We start from the raw sequence: 13,906 nt of genomic DNA on the forward strand, positions 1-13,906 counted from the left end.
AATTTTTTATATTTATAAAATAATTATTATTATTGATCTTCTAAAACGATAAATGTATTTGTCAATGAAAAATACGATTTATTATGTAAAAAATTTAAATTTATTCTCGTTTTTTTAATTGAATTTAAATGAACAATGAAAAAGTAATAATTTTAATTTATGTTTAAAATGCATGATTTCATGCCCGATACAGTGCATACAATTTATTATAATTTTACAGATTAATTTATTTTTGCATAATGCATCGTCATTAAATGCTAAAAAGATAAATGATTATGCTTATGCTATTCTTGCAGTATATCATAAAATAATACAGTATCAATTTATTCAGCTTAACATAGGTCATAAAATGAGAATCTTTTGAGAATTATTATTTAATCTACGAACGTCCAGATATAACCTTTCTAGAAAATAAATTTAATTATTCACATTTCCTTTCTTTTATTATCTAAACACAGTGATATCAACTTATCAAAATTTTACCGTCTATACAAAAATTTTTACCGTCGCGTCGACGCGATGCATTTAATTTGCATACTGCACACTGTATAAAATAAGTGCATCTATATTATCTATCAAATTTCTAAGTATGTAATTGATACTTAGTAACAAGAGCTAAAAAATAAAGCGATTGCTTGCGAAATGTTTATTTTAATTCATCTGTCCGTAAATACATTAAATTATGTACCAAACAGAGAAAATTTCTTATTTATTTTATGAAATATGTTGTACTTGATATAATTAATTACATGTGTAAATGAATAAATAGAATATATTTTACAATTTTATTAGAAGCACTTGATTTTTTAACCTTTACTAATAAGTATATTAATATTACTAATTTCCAGTTAATATATTTATTAATGAAATATTTTTACAGCCCGTTTGTGTGTGTATACGTAATAGAAATAAATATAAATATTTTTTTAATGATTTAATCTTACAAAAAGAACATATTTTATAAACTGTTCAATCTAAAAGTTGCTAAGCATTTTTTTATTAGTAAAATGTATCGCGTCTTATATCAAGGTAAAAATAAGAGATTTCAGAAAAAAATAATATTTTTAAAAAGAAGAATTTTATTACATTTATAAAATTATATTACACACTCAATAAACACTCAATAAAAATTAAATCACTATGTTACTGATATACATAAGACATTTTTATAATTTCAATTCAAGTCAAAAGTCATGAGTGATATAAAAGCACTATATTATTTTATATTTATATCTACTTGCGCAGTTATAATTAATCTCGTATTATTGTATTCTTTGGAGGAAACAATTTTTTGGCTTGCATTTGTTATTGTAAACAAGATCAGCTGCATAGAATTTACGCAAAGTTTGCGACACTTTCGTCGATCATGTGTTCGAAGTCATATCCTGCGTGATGACCTTTTGCACGAGAACGAATCTAGCTTTCAAATCGTTTAATGATATTCGTTTTAATGGCGTTTATCTGGTGTGACACAAAACATTTTCAGAGAAATCATTGGTATGAATATATACGTGTATAATAATATGCACGCGCGTGTGTGTCATATTTGCTCTTTATCACTATCTTAAATAATCAGCTTTGCTATTGCATGAGAAAATTAAGAAAAAGACTCATATCAAATAGAATTACTGCATCACATACAGTGTTATTAGGAAATAATAAAAAATTAGCAAATGGCTTTGTATCTAATATTGACAACAATTTAAATAAAGCGATTAATTAATAAATACAACTGATAAATTTAGAAGTAATCTATATTTACAATTAATCTGTTTGATAATAAAATTAATAAGAGTAATGTTTAGCATTCGTTTTCCGCAAATAAAATGAAAATAAAGAATTCAATATCGGATCGAACGATTTCAGTGTCCACTGTCTAGTGCCCTTATGACCTATCGATTTGATTGCACGCTCGACGAAGGTGTATAAAAGTGCGGGCGCAATGTTGAGCGCTGTTCAGAATAAATCTCGCCTGCGATGAGTGTTGGAAAAGTTTGGAAAATGAAGTTTCTGGCAGTATTAGCCATCGTCATCACCATCAGCTTCAATCTTGTAGCAGCAGACTACAATACTATTCAAATTGCTGACAAAGATTTCCTTCTTAAGCAGAAAAAAATTTACAATCTTCTGTACTATATCTCACAACCCTCCCTCGTAAATCCTTCATTATACGAGGAAGGTCGCTCGTATGATATCAAAGCCAACATAGACTCGTATACTAATACGGTAAATACGAAGTAGCTAATTCTCATGGTTACATCAATGATTATCCTACAACGTATAATTAGATCCATCACAAAATGGATCTTTTACAAAATATTCATTTAGATTCTTTATATCGTTTTGCAGACTGCGGTGAAAAACTTCTTCTATCTATACGAGAATGGTATGCTTCCTCGTGGCGAGCTCAGTTCCTTGTACTATCCAAAGCTCCGTAAGGAAACGGAGGCGCTATTTCACCTGTTCTATTATGCCAAAGATTTTGACACCTTTTACAAAACAGCGCTATGGGCCCGTATTTACATTAACGAGATGCAATTTGGTGAAGCCATGTACACCGTAATTACACTCCGCGACGATACCAGATTCATTCAGCTGCCGCCTCCTTATGAGCTGTATCCGTATGGATTCTTCAACTCCGAAGTACTCAAGAAAGCTCATCACGCGAAACTCTTCGGTAAACTTGGTACGTCTTAATCAAATTTATCCTTGTTCATCCTTGTCATTCATAATCTTATACTCGAAACCACTAATTTGTTCATAAACTGAAAGAAATGCATGCAATTTTCAGAACATGTTGTGATATTTTTCTTTGATCGTACATATTATTTTCAATGTAAATTTTATTTATTAAATTTTTAGTGTATAATTAAAGTTTATGTGTTTTCGATTGAACCGTTCTCAATGTAGACTCAAAGAAGTTCGGTGAATATGATACCTACATCATTCCGGCAAATTATTCCGGATGGTACATGTCCCGCGAGTACGATGTGGAGCATAAGATTAATTACTTCACTGAGGACATTGGCTTGAATGCTTTCTACTTTTACTTGCGGCAAGAATATCCATTTTGGTTAAAGGGCGAGGAATTCGGTTTGGAGAAGAATCGTGGTATGAAATACCTTTACGGTCACAAACAGTTATTGTCTCGTTATTATTTGGAGCGGCTATCCAATGACATTGGTAAAATCGAAGATTTCGATTGGCACAGCGAGTTTTACGTCGGATACTATCCGACAATGACCTATCACAATGGATTACCGATGCCACAGAGACCATACTGGAGCAAGTTCCCTTATTACAAGTTCAAATACATAAAGGTACAGTTTAGCGCTTAGCCAATTACTAAATTACTTAACAGAACAAGTTTGACTATACAGTAACAAAAATGGTGTATTTATGTTGAAAACGGTTCACTCTAACTGTGTTAATAGTTCGTGTTGAATTTTTAAAAACATATTTGAGTGTTAATTTAACATAATGTGATTATGTTATTTAAAGGTTTTGTGTAAAATTGATATTCAATGTTTCTTAATGTCAAAATGATGACAATTTATGAGTAAGTGAGCAAGTAACATAAAAATAGTGTGTTTTAAAACGTTAATTCTAAGACAAATGAATGAAATATGTGTTAATTTAACATAAAATTTATCATAAAATTAATTTTCTGAAAAAAAAAAAAAAATCTGTTCCCACAGTTTTTTTTTACAAATTATGTCGATATTATCTTTCTTTGTATTTATTCTTTTACATATCTGTGTTACCTTCTAACATATTTATTTTGTGTAAAATTAACTCAAAAATTTAAGTGGATCGTTTGGGATATGCGATTTATGTTAAATTCAACACATTTTTTCCAATTGCGTATCGTAGGATATTTAAATATTTTATATCGTAATACAATATCTAACACACACACACACACACACACACACACACACACACACACACACACATATCTTATTAGTCTTAAAAACTAGAACTAAAGAAAAATGCTTATTAAAGTCGCTCATTTTATTTTTCGCTTTTATCATCCAATATTCGACTGTTGCATGTGAATATTAATGTAAAGTGAATATGAATCTGTTGTCGCGCTTTTAGGACATAGAAGACATAGAATCTCGAATATCGGCAGTCATTGACTCAGGATTTATCTTGGACGCAACTGGTAAAATGGTCAACGTTTACACATCCGAGGGTCTCAACATTCTTGGTAATATTATTGAGGGCAATATGGATTCCTGCAATCTCGATTTTTACGGCAGCATCGATCTACTTGCGAGAAAAATCTTTGGATACAACTTGGAATCATCAACCTCGTATCAGATTATACCGAGTGCCCTCGAATTTTACAGCACGTCCATGAGAGATCCTGCATTCTATCGTTTTTACAAAAGAATATTGTACTACTATTTCAGGTATTATCTAAAAGACCTAAAAGTAAAAGTCTCCGCAAGTGTTTTAAATACTTTACATTTAAAATGACAACCTCTTTTTAACAATACGAATATGATTTTTATTTAGGTACAAATTGCATCAAAAACCATACCACGAGAACGAAATTATTTATCCCGAATTGAAGATCGAGTCCTTTGTCATAGATAAATTAATTACCTATTTTAATCAGTTTGATACTTCGATCAACAACGGTTTGATAATTGATGATGTAAAGGAAGCGGAAAACACATTGATCAAAATTCGTCAATATCGTCTGAATCACAATCCATTTAGCTTCCATCTCGTTATCAACGCCAAGAAAGCTATGAAAGCTGTGATACGCATTTTCCTCGGACCAAAGTATAACATTCATCATAAACCGATTGATTTCGCTGAATACGCAATATACTTTTATGAAATGGATAACTGGGTCGTTGATCGTTAGTATTTCGATTTAATATCTTACTATGCATACATATATAATCGTACTTGATTGTACAAATAGATATATGGGGAAAAAATGCTCTAATTTAATTCTCTACATTGTATTGCAGTATACGCCGGTGTGAACAAGATTGAACGAAATAGTCAAGACTGCTTCTTCACCGTACCCGATCCGGAGCCAAGTGAAATTCTATACAAGAAGTTGCTTAAGGCCTTGGATGGTTCTGATAAATTCTCATACGCGGAAAGAGTCTACGGATTCCCTGAGCGTCTGCTCTTGCCCAAGGGCAAGAAAGAGGGTATGCCCTTCCAGATCTTCGCGTACATCAATCCGGTCGAAGGAGAACTGATTCCTTCTATGTCTCGCATCTTTGGTAGCTACAAATTTGATAATAAAGCATATGGATTCCCCTTGGATAGACCTGTTTTCAATTTCCGCTACGAAGGACCGAACATGATGTTGAAAGACATTATAATTTATCACAAGGACGAGGAGGTGGAGTTGAATCTGACTTATTGATCGCTATTTACATTTTAAATCTGTCATCATTTGATTCAATTATACTGCAATTATACTACTTCTAAATATATCAAAATAAAGTACAATACATTTTAGTTTTTCTTTTACAATAAAGAATTTTTTATGAATCACACGTATTAATATATTAATACGCGTACTGTCCACATAATTATAAATAAAAAAATTACTCTTAGATTACTCTTAGAAATTCTGCGATAGATTTTTTGTTTCATTGACAACTTATGCTCTGATAAAAGAGTTAATTATTTTAATAAATGATAAATAGAAAATAAAAATTGCTCTTTAACTAATAATAAAATTCTTTGTACAGAATGCGATTTTAAGATCAATAATTTTCTTTTTCAAAGAAAATCTCTTATAAAAAAATATATATTGTATATTTTTGTCTCATTTTTTTTAGGAAAATTTCCATTAGCTAGACTGCGATTTTGATCGTACCCTATTATAATTCGTGATCTTTAACGGGTTGAATACCAAAGTCCAATGCCTCCGTGTACATTCCTCTGTATGACACAACGGTCAAATACATGGCCGAGGTGAAGGTAAGCGGCCCCTTAAGCGGTGCAGGTGAAGAGTAAAATTCAGTTTTGCTATGACCGTTGGCTGGTAGACAGGTCCGACCGGCTCGCGAGATAGTCTCGAGAAAACTTCTTCTTGACAGCCGCGGCTATTCTTAAAACGGAAATTTCTTTCTTCCTTGGTCTTTACAGTGAATTAACACGCCATGGAATTTCGTACGTTTGTTGTAAGTTGCGAACATTATTTTTATCATTCACTCTTTAAGACATGAGCAACAAACGAATCGTATTAGATCTTAACTTCTCTTTTTCATTCTCTAAACTATATATTTCCTTTCCTTAATCAAAATTTGACACGTAAGCGTCGTTTCATTTATAACTTTCTATTATCTATAATTCAAAATGGAAAAGAAAAAAAAAGTAATTCTAATTATTCTCTGAAGAAATTTGCTTTAATTTAATAAAGAAGATTTTCAGGACTAAAATAAGACACAGATCAAGATTTGCATACGAAAACAAATTATAAAAAAATCCAATTAGATACCGCAACATCAAACTCTTCGTGATTTATATCCACAAAAAGTTAAAGGAATAATTATCAAAACATTTCATACAATCGTCATCATATTGCATATGCATTTGTCCTGTAAAAGTGACGCAATATCAGAAAGAAAATTGTTTTTTGAAAACTAACAGATACAAAATTATCAGTTTTAAATCGCATTATTCTTGAAGAAGCAATTCGAGACAGATATTTATGCGATCGTTGGCAACTTACGGCCGTGTCTTGCTAAACAAATCGTGTCTGCCGTTTCTGTCGATACCGGTTCGGAGACGTCATTGTCCTCGTAACTGTATCGGCACTTCCTAACGCTTAGATCTACTGCAAGAAAGTAGGACATCCACCTTTTGCAATGAGAAGAATTCTTACATTAAAAATCGTCAAATTTCACTGGATTTGTACCATAATTTAATAAGGGTCTCGTTAATTAATAATTACATCTTCCTATAATATATGCATAGAGCAAGTTGAAAATAAAATAAACCGGACTATTGCACCCCAGCAAACGAGAATTAATTGAAATGAATTGGAATGGATTCAGATTTTCAGAAATATTGATTCACGAAGCATATCTCTATGCCATTCAATTTAAAAATAATATTAGCTTTTTCTGTGCATTGTGAATACTGTTCAATTCAAAATTTTGAACAGGAAATGCAGTTTTTCAATCCAATTACATCCAATTGAATCTAATTGAATCCAATTAATTGAATTCAATTAAATCCAAAAAAAAGTATTCGCTATTTAAAATACGCATTCAGATAGAAAAAAATGTCAATCCATTTTAATTCATTCTCGCTGGGATGTTACGATTCAATTAGATAATAAAATTATGCAAAATATGAATGATTCTACGGATTATTATCGCAATAATATTACTTCGTCAATAAAAATCAATAAAAGTTCTTTCTCATTTCCCTAAAAGACGATAAATTTTATTGTACATTATACAAATCTATTAAATCGCTATACAAATCTCGAGTAGATTAATTTATCGTTTTGCTATCGTTTTATCTACGATACACATAACGTTTTCTGCATCTTCGGAAAGAGTAACCCGCAAACGAGAATGGATTGAAATGGATTCAGATTTTCAGAAAGAATACGGATTCATAAATGTTCTGATGATTCATAAATGAAATGAAATCCTTTTAAATCCTCAATGCATTTTTATTCATTTATAGAAATTGCATAAAACAAATGTCTATTCCTTCTCAATCTTGAATGCATTTTTATGACATGAAGTATTTCTATGTTTTTCTAATCTAAAAATAATATTATAGTATTTTGTATGTGTATATCATGAATACTGATTAATTTAAAATTTTAAATAATAGAAAATGCAGTTTTTTAATCCAGTTGAATTAAAAAATAATATCGGCCATTTCTGTGCATTGTGAATGCTGCTTAATTTAAAATTCTGAATAGAAAATGCAGTTTTCAATCCAGTTAAATACAAATAATATCAGTCATTTCTATGTTGTGAATACTGTTAAATTCAAAATTCTGAATAGGAAATGCAGTTTTTTAATTCAATAAAAAAAATAAGAAAAAGTTTTTCTTTTAATTTTCTTAAAATAGGCCATGAATACAATTCAAAATTGTGAGTAGAAAATTCATTGTTAAAAATGCTATCATGAATGCTATTACTCAGAATTATGAATAAGAAATTTTTCGTTTTAATTCAACTGAGTAAAAAAAGTTGTAACATAAAAATATATCATGAATTTTATTTTATTTAATACTTAAAAGAGACATAAAAAGAACTACATAAATATGTGCAATAAATGTTACATAAATTCCTTATTTTTAATTAATCGCTTTTATGTACATTTTATATTAATATGTTTCCTTTATTATACAGCTAATGTAATTTTTTATATAAAAGTTTTAAAAATAATAACTATAGAATTTCATGTAATTACTTTTTTAATTTATTTAAACTTTTACATGTATAAAAATTTTTTTTTTATATGGAATCCGTTTCAATTCATTTTCGTTTGTTGTTTGTGTGTGGGGAGAAAGACAATAAATAGATTGTTGTTTTCTATGCGAAATCCTTTCTCGGTCTTTCAAAAATTAACAAATAAATGTCGCAATATGTTATAACTATAACGTAACATATATCATATATGCTTTAAAGATATATTGGAGAAGATGTATTGAATAAGGCGAAAAACGCATGTGCATATCTGCACGTGTGCGTCTCCCTATTATATTATTCTCTATATTGTTCTTTTAAATATTGTTAGTTCCTGAATGTGTAAAAGAAGATTCATCAGTAAAACGGTATAATGCCTCGGTTAGTAGGGCAACGCTCGAGTAACATGCACGTTATAAAATAGGCTGAACAACCCGCAGCGTGGATCGTGGACCGTGTACCGTTAGCATCGTACGCATACCTCGATAACTTGAAGGAATATCTCGTAATCATCATCGATCCCGACGCGATGTAACGTAATACCTGTTGGCCGTTATCCATGAAGAGATTTTACATAAAAAAAAAGATTTAACATTACAGCGAAAAGATCGAGAAAATCAAATATGAGTCACGATTGCGACAAAATTAAAAAATATTATTTATAAATAATAATATTTATATAATTACATATTTATATAATTGTTGAATCTTTTGCGTTTTGTTTTTTTCGAAGAATGAGAATTTTGATCCATTAGTTGCAAGTTAGTTGTTGTTAAGGATTATTGAGTAAAATTTTTCTTCAGGTTTTCTCAACTAATTTAGTTTTTTTTTTTTTAGTAAATATGATTAAAATAATTAATCATACTGTGGAGCAAATTGAAATTTTTTAATGAAAAAATGAGAGAACACTTACAAGTTACATATATCTAATCATAAACCATGATTAAACATCTATAGCTTCGCTCATAGGACATGCAGAAGAAAAATGAAAACACTTTTATTATATAACCCAGCAAACGAGAATGGATTGAAATGAATTGAAATGAATTCAGATTTTCAGAAATATTCACGAATGTTAAAATTAATGTTTTTCAATTCTGAATGCATTTTTATTCATTTATAAGAATTGCATGGGGCATATCTCTATGCCTTTCAATTCAAAAATAATATTAGCTTTTTCTGTACATTGTGAATACTGTTCAATTCAAAATTTTGAATAGGAAATGCAGTTTTTCAATCCAATTGCATTCAATTGAATCTAATTGAATCCAATTAAATCCAAAAAAAGTATTCGTTATTTAAAATATGCATTCGGATAGAAAAAAGTTTCAATCCATTTTAATCTATTCTCATTTGCTGGGTATATCTAATTATAAGATGTATAAACCATAATTAAACATCTATATCTTCGCTCATGCAGAAGAAAAATGAAAACACTTTTATTATATAATTCAAACTAAAGTTATATGGATTAAGAATTATTATTCAGAATTTGATGAACTTGTTTCAACTGTTTTGAGCTAATCCGATGATCTCGGATGCCGCAACTCTTGCGTATGAATATACTGCTCGATCACTTCGTCACGCATAAACTGTGTATTGCTGAAAAAACGCTAATGTGTCTTAATTCTGTAATTATTTTCTTCTGTAAAATAAATCATTGTTATCTAGATGATACTTTTGTGTGCATCATCGTACGCCGAAGATGAGTCCAAAAATACCAAACCGGTTAACGACAATGAGTCCACACGAACGGAAGAGCCTCCAGAAGGATATTATGCGTTCGTCGAATCACCGAATGCGGAACCACCGAGAGTTCGGCCACCGCCCTACATTGACAGCGATAAAGAATGTTACGGTAGGTCCGGAATAAGCAAAGCGAAACCTATAATAATTTCAATATTCTTACTTATAATTACATTTAACGCTATTTACGAGAATTGTCTCGTAATTATCGGTTCCTATAATAGTTAAAAATTCGCATTTTTAATAATTAATAATAATTAAAAAAATTATTATTGTATAATAATACATAATTTATTTCAAACTCTGAGTATCTTGACTTTCGATACTAATGATGTTTTATATAATTTGTCATTTATATTATATTTTTTATAGGTAGCGATAAACATGGAAAAGGATATGTTTCCATACATAATATATGCGGAGATTTGAATAAAGGCTATATTCCGCGAAATCCAATGAATCAATATGTAAACGGCTCGTCATATCCTTTGTAAGTAAGAGATAATAAATTAAGTAAAGTCATTATTCAGATCGCGGCATTAAATAATTTTTTATTAAATTAGCAACGTTTGTAAATTTTTTCCATAGTGCACTGATAAAGAATCATACTCTCAAGTTCCTTAGTAAGGCGTTACCAATTCTCAAAGCTGACGATTCGCTGCCAAAAGTTGCCAAAGTGCATTCATTGTCACAAAATTCGTAAGTATAGTGTTTCTCACAATTTGCATTCTCAACTTGCCAAATTTTTCTTTTATAAATTAAGTTTGAATATTTTATATATCATCTTTTCACATGTATACGCCCTATATGTAATTTTTTTCCATTCGTTTTTCAAATATTATACATGACATATAAATAGTTGCTTTTTGAAAAACACTAATAAAAGTATGGAAGAACCATAGAGAAAAGGAAATAATAAAAAAAAAAGAAAAAAGGAGAAAGAAAGGAAAAGATATAAATAGAGACTATTGTAAAGATAAAGATAATAAAGACAAAGAATGAGTATTTTGTATGTTGTAAAACAACAACTGTGAATATAAAATAAGATGGTAGCGTAGTATATTATACTTTAGTAATTAGATATTTATTATCTATTTATAAATTAAGGAAATGAATTGAAATGAGACCAATAGAAAATAAAAAAGATAGGATGTAGATGGAACGTGCAGTTAAAGAATATAAGGGAAGATAGGGCGATAAATAAGAGTAAAGAAATGCTAAGTAGAAATAAAAGGAAATAAGAAATGGAATATGGACACTAATAATAGACTGTGATATAGGGCTGTGATATAGAGATTATGTATAGGTAAAAGAGAATGTATTGTAATAGTTTAGGTTTGTAGTTGTAAGATAAAGGCGGGAGAGAAGTGTAAGTGTGAATGAGTTAAGTATTTCTGTAAACCAAGTCTTCTTTGTGACTTGTATATGCTACATATATGTAAATAAATTCTATTCTACATAGTTGCTTTTTAATAAATGAAAACTGCAATAATATAATGTAATTTTTAATATTTATCTAATAATAGATACTAATTTGATATATCGAACTAATTAACACACATACTAACTCTCTTTCCATAGTGTTGACACAGACGAAGAAGAAAAACATGATAGAAGCAAAAGATCCAGTCCATTGGATTCGACTTTAGTTCCGGATTCCAGTCGACACGGTCGCAAATTTTGCGATAACGGTAGCGGAGTGTAAGTATATTTGTTTCAATTACATCTCAATAAGTTTCAAGTTCTACCACTTCTACTTATGCACATATATATATATATTAGATTGGTAATATATTAGCAGCCATGTATAATATGAACTATTTTTTTAAAAAGTTGATTAATTTTCCGAAAGTATCGAGCTATTGATAGTTGTAAAATAATAAAAATTTTTGAAAATAAAGATGATTTTCTTTTAAAAAGAGAGAAGGGGAGAGAAGATCCTTAAACGATCGGAACGATTATCGTTTCCTTTAGAGTTTAGAGTTTACTTATATAGGTATATTAACGTAATTCTAATAATGTAGTTTCTTTTTGGCAAATAGGATGTGCATGTTATTTAAAGCGATCCAAGGCGAGCCGATCACGTCATCAGCATCAGCCATCGAACGCCGGGATGAACCTTCAACATCCGATTATCGACGAGGAGAACGCGTACCATCACAGGAAAAAACGGAATATACGGGTCCGCCGACACCATGTCCAGCCAAAGTCGAATATGCGACTCCGGTCTTCGCTAAGAATTATCAAGGTGTTTGGAGATATGTGGTGCAGATACCTTACGAAGGTTACTTTACGCAGACAATCGAACTCACCAGATGCATGTAGGGCTCCGATTATTCTGACTAATTCGCAGTGTAGTTAGCCATCTAAAGTCCAGGAGTAATATGTATTTTCGTCATCATTATAGGCAATCGAGATGCCATTACTTGGATGGTGGATGTTTATCGTCGCCAAGATGGACGAGTTTATTGGTCGCTGAAATATTTTATCCGGACACATTCTTAGAGGAGAATCAAGGAAGTACTGGTATCGGCTCTGCTACTCGAGATCCTATCGGTGGATCACCACCACCGGTTCACGATTTTCAAAATTATCAGCAATATTTGCAGAAACGCGCGAGCACGGGAGAAGCACGTAACAATGGTGGTTCTCAACAACATCATTGTGATGGTGTCGATGAAATGGGTTGCTTTCAAGTAAGAACTACACCTTCGCTTTTCTTATGTTCACTTATCTGCTGAACTTCCAACACAATCAAATATCAGTAGTTAAAGTTTACTTTTTGCAAAAAATATAACTTATTCTAAAATTAGTTTTTATCTATATAGTCTTTAAAAATTCTTTTCATAATATACCGATTGATATTACTTAATGTTATAAGTTAGCGGATAATTCTTTAATAAATATATTTATTTTTTTATATCTTTATTCCTGTTTAGGTACGACTATATTACGATTGGTTCTTGGTACCCGGAAGCTGTAAATGTTGGCGACCAGATTATTTCAATCGATACGTCCGTCGTAGCGGTTCAAATGTTGAATTATGATGAACTTTACACAGGGATGTATTGTATATTTTACATTCTGAGAACATATCACGTTGCTTTACTTCAGCGATTATATTTCAATTGTTGCTCCGTGCACGTATGAAGTTGGGGCGACTTACCTAAGTCAATCCAAATATCGCGCATAGTCATTGACACATCTATTTAATACGAAATCATTTTTGTTCATATGTTAAAGACGTTGACAATTATTTGATACTAATTTTTTTATCACAATTAAATATAATAGTTTATACCATTATAATAGTAAATTATAAGCGATCAAATATATTTGATTATATCTTTGATCTTCAATGTAGCCGGCTTAAATTTAATCATGCGAAAAATTATCAATTTTATACGTTAATTAGAATAAATAAAAAAGACAGTTGAAGAAGCAAAGAAATAGATACAAATAAATACAAAAAAATTTTCGAATACTAAAAAAATATTGTTCAGATACAGAAATTTGAATATTTATATCTTTTTACACTGCCATTTAAATTGACACAAAATTATCATTTATAAAACGAAAAATATGATTCTTTTAGCCATAAATATAAAACAATGTTGAATGATATTTTATCATTCAACATTGTTTTATATTTATACTATTCTTGATAATATCGTAAATAGATTACAGAATGTGTCATCAAAAATTGTGTTATAGTGATAATTATAGTATAATTATAA

At 30.1% G+C, this 13,906-nt stretch overlaps 2 protein-coding genes across 2 annotated transcripts; both read left to right on the forward strand.

The window, feature by feature from the left end:
- Nucleotides 1-1,977: 1,977 nt before the first annotated feature.
- Nucleotides 1,978-5,489, forward strand: LOC108694172 (arylphorin subunit alpha-like). The gene is made up of 6 exons (XM_018203489.1): nt 1,978-2,226; nt 2,350-2,686; nt 2,911-3,320; nt 4,102-4,418; nt 4,525-4,877; nt 4,992-5,489. Exons 1-6 carry the CDS (start codon nt 1,978-1,980, stop codon nt 5,399-5,401), a joined length of 2,076 nt encoding a protein of 691 aa, XP_018058978.1. The 3' UTR covers nt 5,402-5,489.
- A 561-nt stretch (nt 5,490-6,050) lies between these two features.
- On the forward strand, nt 6,051-13,216 carry LOC108694161. The gene is made up of 8 exons (XM_018203469.1): nt 6,051-6,167; nt 10,095-10,281; nt 10,542-10,659; nt 10,758-10,868; nt 11,751-11,870; nt 12,212-12,490; nt 12,577-12,865; nt 13,109-13,216. The coding sequence occupies exons 1-8, from the start codon at nt 6,147-6,149 to the stop codon at nt 13,214-13,216; spliced, it is 1,233 nt and encodes a 410-aa protein (XP_018058958.1). The 5' UTR covers nt 6,051-6,146.
- The last annotated feature ends 690 nt before the right edge of the window (nt 13,217-13,906 follow it).

Source organism: Atta colombica, unplaced genomic scaffold (assembly GCF_001594045.1).
Source record: "Atta colombica isolate Treedump-2 unplaced genomic scaffold, Acol1.0 scaffold116, whole genome shotgun sequence".
NCBI lineage: Eukaryota > Metazoa > Arthropoda > Insecta > Hymenoptera > Formicidae > Atta > Atta colombica.